Raw genomic sequence first — 13,515 nt, 5'->3', positions numbered from 1 at the left:
TTGTTGTACTTTTCTATATGTATTATTCAGTGGCTGATGTCTATAATTGCCCTTCTGGGACATTAAGGCTCTACTGTACTCTACTAGTGTAAAGAAGTAAAGATAAGCCACATGAGACCCTTTTAACACAAATACTGGTAAGAAAAGATAAGAAAGAAAGAATAACAACATTTGTTATATCAACGTTAAGTTGTAGGAAGTTCAGCCGTCCAGTGTTATGCAGTTATATTTGTTTAAAGCGATACAAAAAGCTGGTTGCTCCATGTGAGAAAGAAACTCCCAAAATACAAATATGTCAAACAGCAAGATTTAAATATCTCATGAATGTTTCTTGTCCTACTTTAGGTTGCCGGTTATTCAGCATCCAACCTGCCAAATTTCTATTTGTGGCTCATTTTCTTCCTTTTTGGCATCATAAACATGATTTGTATGTTTGTTGCTTTGCTCTGGACAGTACATGATGCTTTTTAGAGTCTGATAAGCGCTGACAATCTGGTATCTCATATGTCAGACAATACTGCCTCCTACTGGTTAAACTCAGATTTATATGGAGGTAAATGCTCTTAACAGCAGAGGGCAGTACAGACTAACTTTTAGAGACGTGACTCCTCTCTGAGGACCAAAGCATAAATATTTGTACCTGATGACCAGGTTTATATTATTTTATTAATAGTTTTAATGTGCTGTTTGTGTGAAACTTATACTGTGTTTCTTATATCAGATAGCCTTTTCTTAAATTCAAACTATGTGTGTCTTGTTTTTGTCTCATTTTTCTGTGCTCCTCATTGTTTTACTGTTTTACTCTGTTGTACTGTTTAATTATTCTTGTAATCTTATCTTCTTTTAAACCATTTTTTACTGTTAACTCTGTTGGTTCTACAGTTAAGCATGTTGTAACTCTGTTTAGAAATAAAATAATTATTATTATATAAATAGTTATTCTTCCTGAGGAGAAAAACTGTCCTGGAGAGATATAAACCTCAGATTTGTGCAATATAATGGATCAAATTACAACAAAAGACAATGAAAAATGTTGTCACACTGACTTTTTGTAAAAATCTAAAAAATAAATAAATAAAAAAAATCCCAAAACAAAACAGATGTTTAATTCCATTATTGCGACATTATTATTATTGTTATTGCCACAATGCTGAAATCACCACAAAACACAAGAACTTTGGCAAATAAATGTACCTTTTTATTGGATATTGAGGGCATTAGTACCAAGAAGGCACGGACCAGACTTCATAATAACAAATCTTCTTATTAACTACAGGGTGACAAAAAAAAAAAAAAGAAAATAATATTTTTTCCTGAAGGGAGATCCTTTCACAGAAAGGATTATGGACACAGACATACAGACTCTTACATAGTGTAAGTTTGACCATATATTTAAGTCAGAAAAGGAAGTCAAGAACAAATCGTGAAGACTTTAAGGACATGGGTTATGGTTGTATGGCTATGTACCTTAACACATACTGTTTTAATATAAGAAACATCATTGTCCATCAAAATATGACATTTTCCATTAATGAGTAGAAATAAGTATGTTGAAAACAGAAAGAAACAACCTGTAAGAAATATAGAAGTTGTTTTTAATTACATATCAGTATCAAATTCATGTTTTTTGTTTAATGTATTTCATAAATGTGTTTTTAAAAACCTTGTTCAGATGCTGTATCGTCACACTGTGAAAACAAGACACGGGGTTACCTTTAAAGCAGAACTGAAGAGACAGAAATGATCGAAAATTAAAAATTAATCTTGAGCTAACAGCTTTTAGGCCGCATACAATATTACACATCATGCCTTTGGGCAGAGCCAGGTTAGCTGTTTCCAGTCTTTATGCTATGCTAAGCTAACCGGCTGCTAGCTCTAGCTTCATATTCACTGTACAGACATAGGAGTGGAATCTAAACCGGCAACGATTATCAGCTGAATCTGCAACTATTTTGATAATCGAATAATCGTTTTCAGTTTTTTTTTTTGGTAAAAATGCCAAAAAAACCCTCATCAAATGTGATAATTTTATGGTTTTCTTTGTCATACATGACAGTAAACTGAATATCTTTGGGTTTTGGACTGTTGGTCAGGACAAAACGAGACATTTAAGGACGTAACCTTGGACTTTAGTAGGCATTTTCACTATTTTCAGACATTTTATAGACAAAACGATTCATCGAGAAGATAACTGTCAGATTAATTGCTAATGCAAATAAAGCTGCAATGATAAGTCACTCTGAGCCATTTTTTTTAAAGAAGAAATGTCCAAATTCTCTGATTCCAGCTTCTCAAATGTGAATTTTTCTGGTTTATTTATTCCTCTATGACAGTAAACTGATTATCTTTGGGTTGTGGACTGTTGGACGGGACAAAAGAAGACATCTGAGGACGTCACCTTGGGCTTTGGGAAACTGTGATCGACATTTTTCACCATTTTCTGACATTTTAAAGAACAAACAACTAATTAATCGATAATGAAAATAATCATTAGTTGCAGCCCTAGTGGTATCGATCTTCTCATCTAACTCTCAGCAAGAAAGCAAATACGCATATTTCCCAAAACGTCCAACTATTCCTTTGTCTAACTATTCTGCTTTACAGAGCAGAATCCAGCCTTTTCCCATCAGTGTTTTTTAATAGCTTAAACTCTCACTTAAACCACATGAAAAGTTGTGTGTAGAACGTCATCATTTTTAGAGTAAAATTCAAAGTCAAAATGTAATTCTGTGGTCACAGTGTTTTCCACCCAATTCAAACAAGAGTAAAACTGTGTTTTACAACAGAGAAGATAAAAATCAGTGACATTATTGATTTAAATCTGATAAATCAGAATATTTTAAAGCTGTAGCACTTTGAGCTGCATGATTTATGAATAAAACACCTTTTATTTGTTATTTTAACCTGTTCTCATTCACCAGTTGTAATGTATTCAAATTTGAGTTCATTAATGATCACAAACAGCTTGTAAAACATCTTGCCAGCTACCACAAGGCTTCAGTTCTGTTGAATTTTACTGTGAGATAAAAACCATAAAACCAATTTTCCTTGTTCAGAGCCCCCAAAATAAAAGATCTGACATCACTCGTCCATAATACTGTCACATACGTTTGCTTGTAATACTGAATGACATCAACTGCACGCAGAATAACTGTTCAACATATACAAGTCTGGGCAATTCATACAAAAATACAACATGTAAAAGGTTTCAGGTAAAATGATGAGGATGAAGAATTAAAAAAAAAAAAAAAATGTAACAAATTCCAGTTTAAATTGTTAACAAAACTGAAGACAATAAGAATCAAAGACAAATGAGGAGAAAGGAGGACGTACATGTATGCATCAAAATGTACGGTTTGTTTTGGCCGACAGCCAACTGGGCTCCATTTTGAGTTTAGATTACAGGGAAGCTTTTGTCGCCGCAAAACTCAGCGCGAGTCGGGACATGTAGGAACTTACTCGACCTCATTCCTCCCCAGGAAAGCCGGTCAGATTTCACAGGACATGAAAACAGTTTGAAACCATGATCTTGTTGATATTTAAGATGCTGAAAAACAAAGATCATCTTCAGTTAGCAGGCTGATCTGCTGATGAAGTGTTTGCGTGTGTGTGTGTGTGTGTGTGTGTGTGTGTGTGTGTGTGTAACGCTTTAAGAGTAAAGTAGAACTTTATCATGATGGCTGGATCTTTAAAATGATCCCCATGACTAAGGTGAAGGTGTGTGATTGTCACGGCGAAGGTTTGACACCTGCATAGTGTGATGAAGGCACATCGTGGGTGTGTGTTCACATGATTAAGAGTCCAGTCTGTGAGACAGAGGGGGGGAGAAGGGGGGGGGGGGGGGGGGGGGGAGTTGGCACACTGCACTTCCTGTTGAGGTAAAATGAAGTGGCGTAGAGGAAGACTGAGGGTCATGAGTTCATCTTCCCTCCAACAATGACTTTGAAATGTTTTTGTCGTGGCTGCACGCTGGGTGAATAAGTTTTCCATTTCTTGTCTTTGGTTCGTAGCTCAGAGTGATTTCGTCCTTTGCCTCCACCGCAGAAAATCTTTGATATGCTCTTCATGTCTGCACACACAGTCTTTTTATGACTTTATTAAGCAGGCAAATGTGGATCTTGAAACCAGTTTAGCGGACAGATTTGAATATAAATGTTTTTTTAAAGAAGATCCCTTTTGTTTCCTTTCACACAGGGGAGCAGCTCGGGTTACGTTTTTAAAGACACAGGTTCTCTTGAACCCAGTGTTCGTTTATAAAATTCCCATTTCAGCCAGAGTCCTCCATGTTTGTTCATTTGTTATGTGTTAAACATCGCAAGTGGTAAGTGAAGGGGCAGCCAACTTGTTGCCAGTTTACTCATCGCTGCTATTTGCTGCCAAGAATAGAAACCACCTCTCCCACAACACTCCTCTCTTGTCTCGTTCCCTGAGGGCTGAAACATCACCAGATCTGACAAAAGGTCACCCTGAGGTCGCCTTGTTTCCACGTCGCCCTCCGTCACACCACAAACTCAGGGACCTCGTCGCTGGTCAGGTCCAGGGAGAAGTATTTGTTGGTTCTTTTGATGGGGAACGGGTGCTGCTCGCCACGCATGCCGGTGCACTGATCGGCCAGGCCCTGGTAGCCGCAGCCGTCGCTGTGCTCCTGGGCGCAGCCGAACGTGTAGCTGTGGGCGGTGTCCTGGCAGAGCTCCGCCCACTGCAGGCAGTCCTTCTGGTAGAGCCGGACGTCATCGAGCGACTGGCTGTGTCGGTCGGTTGAAGACTGAGGTTTCCTGCATGCAGACGTCTGTGGGTGGAAAGCGACAAATCAAACGTTATGAAGAAAGCTGGAGGTGGTCAAAAAACATGAATCACTTCGGGATAGAAGGCGGCCATCGGAAACTTTTACACTGTTAATTATCATCAGTCCGTGATGTTAAATACTATCCAGGAATTACTTTGTAGTCACATGCTGACTCACTCTCTCTGTTGTACTTCTGGTTTAGTTTTTGACTATTAAAGCAGTTCTCTTGTGAATGCAAAGAAGTTACAACAGTGCGGTTTTTCTTGAACTTCCAGTTGAGAAAAAGATGTAAGAGATGCAAAAGATGTCGGCCATTAATGAAATATATTCTGGTCTACTGAGAGGCAAAATCAATACATTCGTTTGATTAGCATCTTTTTACCCCTTACTGGCTTTACAATCTGTACAGAAATATAACATCCTCCATCCTTAGACCCTTGATTTGGATAATGAAAAACTCTTTAACTGAGAAAAATGGGAAGAAACCTCAGGAAGAGCGACAGATCACTCTTCCAGGATGCACAGACGTGCAATACATGTTGTGTGTTCAGAATAGACCAACATAGCAAAATTAAAAATAATAATAAAGTTTTATTATTATTATTATGCAGAGTTAAACAGCTGATTAAACTCCACTGCAGCTGTACAGTAGACATATGACTTCCTGTCATTAAAATGTTGTCCATATAAATAATATATTTATAAATATATAAATAACCAAACAGCAACATTTGATCCAAAATAATTCAAACATTTAATAAATAAAAACATTTCAGGATATTTTTGTGCACCTATCTACACAAATACAGCGTAGTTACTTGCTGTATGTTGTGTGTGATTAATACTTGTGCAACAAGTGCCGTGAAAATTTAAAGTGAGTTACCTGTGGCAGAGACTCGATGCTTTGTCCTCTCATCTTGACGACGGTCTCAGAGGAGCTGGAGGTGGAGGAGCTGACATCTTTCACTATGAGCCCTGGGAAGAACAGATCATAACATTTAGTTTGAGAGTGAAAAAAACTCTTAAACAGCCTTACTCAGCTCACTTGGACAAACCTAAAGGACACTATTAACAAGCTATTTTACAGTTGAGGAAACAACCTGCGTTTTATTACTTTACTGTGGCTTTGACTCTTGTTCTCCTTCTACTTTTCACTCATAACGTTGCCAAACTAAATATAATTCTGCAGCTCACTCTGAACGAGTGTCAGCTTAAATAAAGGTGGAACAGCAACATTGAGAAACTGGTCCGTACCGGAGTATCCGTTGGTCTGATCGGGGGACATCGTCAGCATGTCCTCGGTGATGTGGATACACAGCTCCTGGTCGAGAGCCATCTCGTGGAGCTCCTCATAGTCTTTAGGGTCGTCCACCAGCATCTCAATCTCTGCAGGAACAGAAGTGTTTGTGTCAGGATGATTACATTTCAACAAAAGCTCTGCGATAACAAAATATTTGAAGTGGTAATCTGCATTTTTGTCATGGATTTTGCATCATCTTTGCTGCACAGTCGTCAATGCTGTTGTGTTTTTGCAATTCCTGTAGTTCTTTACTCCTCCTTATTTTACACAAAGTGCTTAATTCATCATTTCTCTCATACTTCTTCTTCTCTATGAGATAAAGGTCATGCCGAATATATAAAACCTTTTACGTGTAACTTTTTGGACGAGGCACCGTTAATACTTTCTGCTCCTTACCGTCATCATCTAGTATGCGCTCCTTGCTACTGCTCTCGATGCCGGAGGTGTGTGAGCTCCCGTGGCTGGTTGTGGATGAGCTGCAGGTTCGTAGGGGCCTGTGGGGGGCCTGGCCCGGGGCTCTGAAGCTGTCCGTCTCAATGCCGGAAGTGTGCGAGCTGCCGTGGCTGGTCGTGGAGTGGCGGGACAGACGTTTGTGATGAGAAACGCTCCCCGCGCTGCTGCCGCTGGCTCGGGAACGCTTGTCCAGCTGCTCCATGTCCAGTTCAAGAGCATCACTGATGTACGACTCCCGGTATTGCTTCTTCTCTGAAACAACCCACACATAAGACCTTTATTACAGATTGTACTGTTTAAAAAGTGCCAAATTTTGTCATGCCCCTTGGCACAAAATAAAAGACGAAATAAGACACCAGAAGAGCAATGTAATAAATCCAGAAATTCTGGAAAAGTACCTTCATTTTCCTCCAACCGACGGACTTGTTTGAGAACAGGCTGCAGGTTCATGTAGAGCCGGTGGCTGTTACTGAGCAGCTGCAGGAGGTGGCGAGAACGCAAAGGACAACCTGTGTAGTAGATGAGTTTACGGGCCGAGGGGAGTCCGTCAGGAAGGATTTCAAACTTCTTCCCCTAAGAGAGCAGGAGGAGAAAAACGTTGATGATTTACAGCACTTAATAACATAAGATTATGAAACAGGAATGTGAATTTGACATATGATTATGCCAGAAAGGCCCGAAGGGAAACCTCAGAGGAGGAACAAAGTCTGTTCTTGAAAACTATTTTGCATCCAAACACAAAGGAACAATCAGTCTGTGTATCTGCTCTTCATTTCTCCATACCGAGACTGAAACTGAGCATTTTTGAGCAGTTTTGATGATTTTCCAGGGAGAGGACATGTTGGCTGAATGCACGGAAAAACTAAAATGGTGGGTTTGTGCTTTCTCCCTCGCCTTTTGGCAGAAGCTCGACCCAATAACAGCTGTCTTTAGTGTCAGCGGGGTTGTTTTCAATACAGACCTATAAACATTTCTGCAAGGGTTTGGACTTTCAAAGGCGACGGGTGGGTTTAAAGCACCCTGAAAATGCAAAGAACTGCACATTTCTGACCACAAGACTGAGCTTTTACTTTATTTATCCAGACGTTTTTAAAGAAACCAGCTGAATCCACGCATGTTTAAAGACGCATAGGTAGAGAAGCACATTATAGGTATTTGACTTTGTACTGTAGTTCAAAAAAACCCAACTGACAGTCCTTTGACAGTGGCTTTCCTGTAAAAGATTATTTTCTCTGGTCAGTGGTTACTAAAGACAGGAAGATTTCCTGTTCAAAACCCCGGACTGGCAAGAAAACTCTGGGTGGGAAAATGAAGAAATTCTCTTCCATGCCTCAAGTTGAGTATTTGTCCTCAAACTGCCCCTCTGCTGCTCCTAGTGGCCTCCTGTAAAACACTCAAATCTGACTGGGCAGCAGCCAGGTGAGAATGAGCCAAACTGAGTGAAATGCATGAAGCATAAAATCTCTTTTTTATCTTAAAATAGGCAAAGATAATTTAAAAAATCAGACATATTGAATCGACAGCTTTCCTGCTTTTGGTAACTCTACTCTAGACCAAACATACACAGCAGCAGACTGGTGTCAAGTGGCGGGTTATTAAAAGGTGTTCAGACGTCACTTAGAAGCTTCTTTTTTCATGCAGTATGGTCAGTCCGTCTAAACTCTTTGCTGCTGCTGCTGCTTATGACAGCTGGACAACTTTCTCCTCCTCCCAACAAGACCTCCCCTAAAGGCCACACACATCGAAAACTCCCGGCATCATCCAGGGGCCGTTTGTGTCCAACAATCCCTCAACGAGTCCAGCTTCAACCAGAACACTGGCAAGTCTCAAGTCAGCTTTAGATCCAGCAGTACAGGACACATGGGGGATGACCTCACTCCAGCGTTCAGGAGGACAAGATCAAACTATCACGGGGTCAGGAGGAGCAAGAATGCAACTTTGTTTTCTCTTCTTGCATCAGAAATACTGAATTACACCCTTTTCTAACAATGAGCGGAAAAACATCGCTCTCTCCTTTCAACGTTGATGCCAAAGACAAGTTTGAATCATTTCGGCCGATAGACTGAATCCAGAATCCCCGTCGAAACCAACATCTGGTGTTTATTGACCCACACGTTCCTCCGCCCTGCTCCGCTCTTTGGCTCGTTCGGGCCGTAGCTGCAGCCGTGGTGGCAGCGGTGTTAGATGACGTGACTCGTGGGTGGGGTGGAGGAGAAAGCCTGTTATTCAGGAGAAGGGTGGGACGGGGCCACGAGAGGCCCTTCGCGAACACAGTGAAACCACAGCCACGCCACCGCTGGTTCACTCTCACGATGCTGCAGACAGCAGATGCTGTGAAACCACCGACAAAACAAGAATGAGGAAAACAGGATGTCTTTGTCCTAAATCGAGCGGCAGATGCATCGGATGTTTTTGCTAAAATTAGGCCAAAGCAAAACTCACCATTCTTGTATAAAAACCTTTCTGGAGGAACAAAGCATGTTTCTCAGGGGCCTGAAAGTCATGAAACCTGTCTATAAAGTCCCCTCAAATGTATAAAAATAAAAGAGTAGCCAGAATCAGAGTCACAAGGATCTGGTTTTTGTGCAAGAGCCTTGATAAGCAATAACGACCTCTCCGGATTATTTTGATTAATACTCAACTGGCAGAAAACGTGACGCCGACAGAGTGAAACAGATATATAGTAAGCTTCTCTGCCTTCCTGCGATAACAGAAACCCTATGGAAGCAAATTAACCGACTGCTATGATGAGCTTAACGACGGACTGACTCAGAGCAGAGATGAGAAGATTTTACAGGATTTTCTTTAAAGGGCACAGGGACACCGATGATAATTGATAAAATGGATAAATCAAGACATGTCTATCATATGGAGAAAAAAAAAATCCACTGCTGATTACATAAAAATATGTATATATGTAGTATACAGTATGTGTCTGTGTGTGTGAGTGTGCATGCATGAGAAGAAAGTCTTTCTATATCCTTGATTAGTTCCAGAGGACCTGCAGGGCTAAGATAAAACAGCAGTGTGGAGAAAAGAAGCCTTGCGTAAAAATTTCCACGACCCTGAGCAGGAGCTAGGCTTTCACAAACATTGCCATAAGCTGGCGGATGCTTGGGTTTCGTCATCTCTGGAATGAGTTTAAAAAAACAAAACAAAACAAAACATAACATGGCACCTCTCTGGGCTTTCTATGTGTCTCACAAAGTTGTTTTGGTGCATCTGACTCACCACAAACACCAGTTTTCCCACGTTGGTCCAGGGGAAGTCGTACAACAGTTGCCTTACAGACCCGACGTTCTGCAACACAAAAGAAGTTGATGATCGGAGGTATGGTGATGAGTTTCTTAAAACAGATAAAATATCTGCCAGTGCAGTTAGATTATTTCAACTTGTTTATTTCAGCAATCGACTTGTGTCATGAATTTTCTGGAATCAAGAGTGCAGAAATCTGCCTTATTCTGTTTTCTGTAAAGATATCGAAACTTATTTCTAAAAAAAAATTAAAATAAGTTGATTTGTATTGGAAACAGGCGGAAAGTATCTTAACACGCAGATTTTTTTCATTTTAGACACAAAAATAAACAAAAATGAACTTGAAAAGATGGAGATTTATTACTAGGAATTAGGAATACGAATTACTAAGAAACTGTACCTGGAATATTTGGATACCACGTAAAGTCAGCCCCAATGTAAGAGATGCCTCTACTTCCTTCTTGTCCTGTTAAAAAGAGGTGACATCATAGATGAGGAGAAGATATGATTAAGCAGAAAAACCTGAAATTCAATGAGGTGTCAAAGCATCGAATGTAGCCAAATACAAAACTAGTCAAACAACAGACTTGATACACCTGCACATAGAGACCGATCCTCTGCTGTACTGCATATCTGAAATAGTCTCATCTCTCACCTTGTAAAGTCTGTAGTAGTGGACAGTGACATCATCAAGCTGAGCACACTCCTTAATGTACTTGAGGTGCGCCTCTGAAGCCGTGAGGGCGAACTGGTCTTTGTGCATGTTTGGGATATGCCTCAGGATGTACTCACGGCCGCGCTTGGCTATCACCTGAGCGGGGAGAGAAAAATGGAAACGTTATGCTTGGCTGCTTAAGTTGTAGAGACTCATTACAGCAGATTGGCAGCACAGGTTGCCAGTGATGGTAACGAAAATCCGTGTTGCACGGCAAACAGATGTCTTAACCTGGAAAGACTGAAGGAGAAGAACTAGAAACACACTCGCTAAGCTTTGCTTTTGAAGATTTTCTAGTAAGCTTTCCGAGCACCTAAATCTGTGGGCGATTTACTGTCGGTTAGTGTACGACGCTCATCATCAAACAATTTCCTGTTTCAAGTGGCGATAAGGAGGCAGGAGGCTAATCACAGGAAGTGAAGGGCAATCAGACGGGTGTGGCCGTGATAACCAGAGAGGTGGAGGGTGGTGAGGTGGTGTTGCCATGTCAGCCTGTGCATTTCTTAAGATTACAAAAAAAGTGAGTGTGTGTGTGTATGTGTGTGTGTGTGTGTGTGTGTGTGTGTGTGTGTGTGTGTGTGTGTGCCACTTCCAGGGACAAAAATAAACTTGGTGTCCCAGTTCTCATTATCCCACATGCTCAGATGTGTTTGGTCAGCATGATAAATGGAAGATGGCTACAGACCCACATGCACACTGCAGGCCAGGACACTGAACACCGACAGTCACGAGCAAACCTCCACTGTACGTTTCAGTTTCTCCGTCAGTGATACAGCAATTTATTTTTGGTATTTTTCAGCTTAGACCCATTTGAGTCATGGATCTTTAGAATGACATTCGTTGTGACTCACTGTAATATCAGACAGACTTACCACAGACTGTGTTTACAGCATTACTCACAATTTACGTTGCTTTTAATTTTTTTGTGCATGCCCAGTGATAGTCATTACTGAACAACGAGACATGAAAATAAAACCAAAAGAAAGGAGAGCACGTGTATGCGAGCTAAATAACCCAAGGGAAATCTAAAATAAATATTCCTGTGTCCCTAAAGACAAAAGCAAAAGGTATTGAAATAAGAGAGAAAGTATGTCAAGTGTTGTTTGTTTGTGATATTAATACAAGACGTGATCGGGTGCAGGTGCGGGACAAGAGGGAGGAAGATGTGATCTGGTGTGAGCAGGAAGGCAAAAAAGTGAGCTGGATGATGCTAAGTCATCTTCAATCATCTCTTCTTCACTGATAAGTTTGAGGGTTCAGGCCCACATACGGTGCGTGTTAGACATACTCACCCACGGGGGGAAGTAGGCTTCAGGTTCAAAGTACTTCCCAAAGTGCTTGTTACGTTTGAAGTTGCCGAGGTCAGCCTGCAAGGCGAAGGCTGCCAGGAGGAAGTAGGCCTCCTCCCTTTGGATACACTGAGAGAGCAGCACCTGTTTCCTCAAGTGCCAGTAGTAGTAGTACCTGGCTGCCCGGTCACTGCAGGGCAAGCAGACAGAAGAATTAACTGACTTATAGGTTAAGTGGAGCTGAAGTGAGTGATGTTAGAGGTATTTAACATTGCTTGTAACTATAACTTGGCTTAACATGTGTGCTTTACTTGCCTGATCAATCTCCCGTTCTCAACGTAATACTGAGCTCTGAAGTGAATGATCATCGGAGGCCCGAACTGATCGATGCCCTGGAAAACACACAAGTGGAAATCCATGTTTAATTTCTACAACATCCACACTCCATCAAGGTCTGTTCACTACTGTTACACCTTGGTAACAAGAGAGAGAGAGAGGGGGGTGGGGGGGCATGTAGAGCTGCAACGTTTAGACGATTAATCTCCAACTAATTTGATAATCGATTAATCGCTTGAATAATTTTTCAAGGAAAAACACCAAACATTTGATGTACTGGGTTCCCAGATGTGAGAATTTGCTGCTTTTCTTGGTCTTACGTTATAGTAAATTAAATATTTTTGGGTTTCGGACAGTTAATCAAGACATTTATTGACATGACCTTGTGCTGTAGCATTTCGTAATGAGCATTTTTCACTGTTTTCTATCAGTTGGGAAAATAAACGACAGATTTATCGATGATAAAAAAATAATCTTTAGTTGCAACCCAAGGACAAGACATGACGGGGTGATGAGGAAAAATGCAGCACAGACAGACCTCCACAATAGCATTATATAATAATAATAATAATATCATTATATTCAGCTTTTTTTGCCAAATTATATGGTTTCCTCACAGGCCGGGACCAGAGGTTGGGAACCCCTGACTAATCTGCTCGCTGTTAAACTTTTGAATGAAAGTCAATATCCATAATCCAGCATAGGGCTGGGAGATATCTTGAATGAATTTAATTCAACATTTTTGTTTTAGACGGATGAGTGAAATGTCTAAATCATGAAAACTGAGTGAATACAATACGCACGAAAAGGTTATTTTTAGTCAAAAAGTCCTGTAAACTGTGACATAATTAGTTCCACTGCATGTCCACCTGCTGCAGTTTAGTGGACTGTCGTGACACCGGGTAGCTAGCTGTCTCTGGCTATCTGAATTTAATGGTCGCATGTCAAGGGACGGACTGAAATGACTCTGCACACTGATCTACTTAGTTGAACCATCTGTTACTGACAGTAAGTAGCTGTGTGGGATGATGTGGGTATTATATTATGTGAAATGATGACAGCCTTGCAAATGGTGCAAGTCTTTTATTAGTCTTGCTCAGCTGAATCGACCCAAAACTTGAAAAAAAAAAATTGAGTTTAGGTTTTTTGGCCACGTCGCCCAGCCCTAATCCAGCACATAATTTCTTACCTTGCTGGCTTCTCTCTTCCATTCTTTAGGGCAGTACTTGGATAGTTTCTGATCCAGCTCCATATAGATGTGTTCATTATCTGTTGGAGGAGAGGCATAAGTTTAGTTTGAACACTCACTCCCTGCATCATCAATGTCTGTGTGTGTGTGTGTGTGTGTACATGTGGCTGTATAGGTGCTTTCATGAGTGTG

General features: G+C 40.7%; 1 protein-coding gene across 2 annotated transcripts in view; it reads right to left on the bottom strand.

The window, feature by feature from the left end:
* Positions 1 to 1,176: 1,176 nt before the first annotated feature.
* frmd6 (FERM domain containing 6) overlaps positions 1,177 to 13,515 on the bottom strand; it is a 36,364-nt gene continuing 24,025 nt past the window's right edge. For both annotated transcript variants that reach the window (XM_067613509.1, XM_067613508.1), the window contains exons 4-14: positions 13,324 to 13,403; positions 12,114 to 12,190; positions 11,802 to 11,988; positions 10,450 to 10,605; positions 10,195 to 10,260; positions 9,771 to 9,839; positions 6,938 to 7,112; positions 6,483 to 6,791; positions 6,041 to 6,172; positions 5,670 to 5,761; positions 1,177 to 4,789 (exon numbers count right to left, since the gene is read on the bottom strand). In XM_067613509.1, the coding sequence (XP_067469610.1) occupies positions 4,499 to 4,789; positions 5,670 to 5,761; positions 6,041 to 6,172; positions 6,483 to 6,791; positions 6,938 to 7,112; positions 9,771 to 9,839; positions 10,195 to 10,260; positions 10,450 to 10,605; positions 11,802 to 11,988; positions 12,114 to 12,190; positions 13,324 to 13,403 (1,634 nt within the window). In that variant the 3' untranslated portion in view covers positions 1,177 to 4,498. The remainder of the gene's footprint in view (positions 4,790 to 5,669; positions 5,762 to 6,040; positions 6,173 to 6,482; positions 6,792 to 6,937; positions 7,113 to 9,770; positions 9,840 to 10,194; positions 10,261 to 10,449; positions 10,606 to 11,801; positions 11,989 to 12,113; positions 12,191 to 13,323; positions 13,404 to 13,515) is intronic.

The sequence above is a fragment of the Thunnus thynnus genome, chromosome 16 (genome assembly GCF_963924715.1).
Source record: "Thunnus thynnus chromosome 16, fThuThy2.1, whole genome shotgun sequence".
NCBI classification, from domain to species: Eukaryota; Metazoa; Chordata; class Actinopteri; order Scombriformes; family Scombridae; genus Thunnus; species Thunnus thynnus.
The sequence above is the reverse complement of the archived record's forward strand: the minus strand, read 5'-3'. Positions and strand labels throughout refer to the sequence as shown.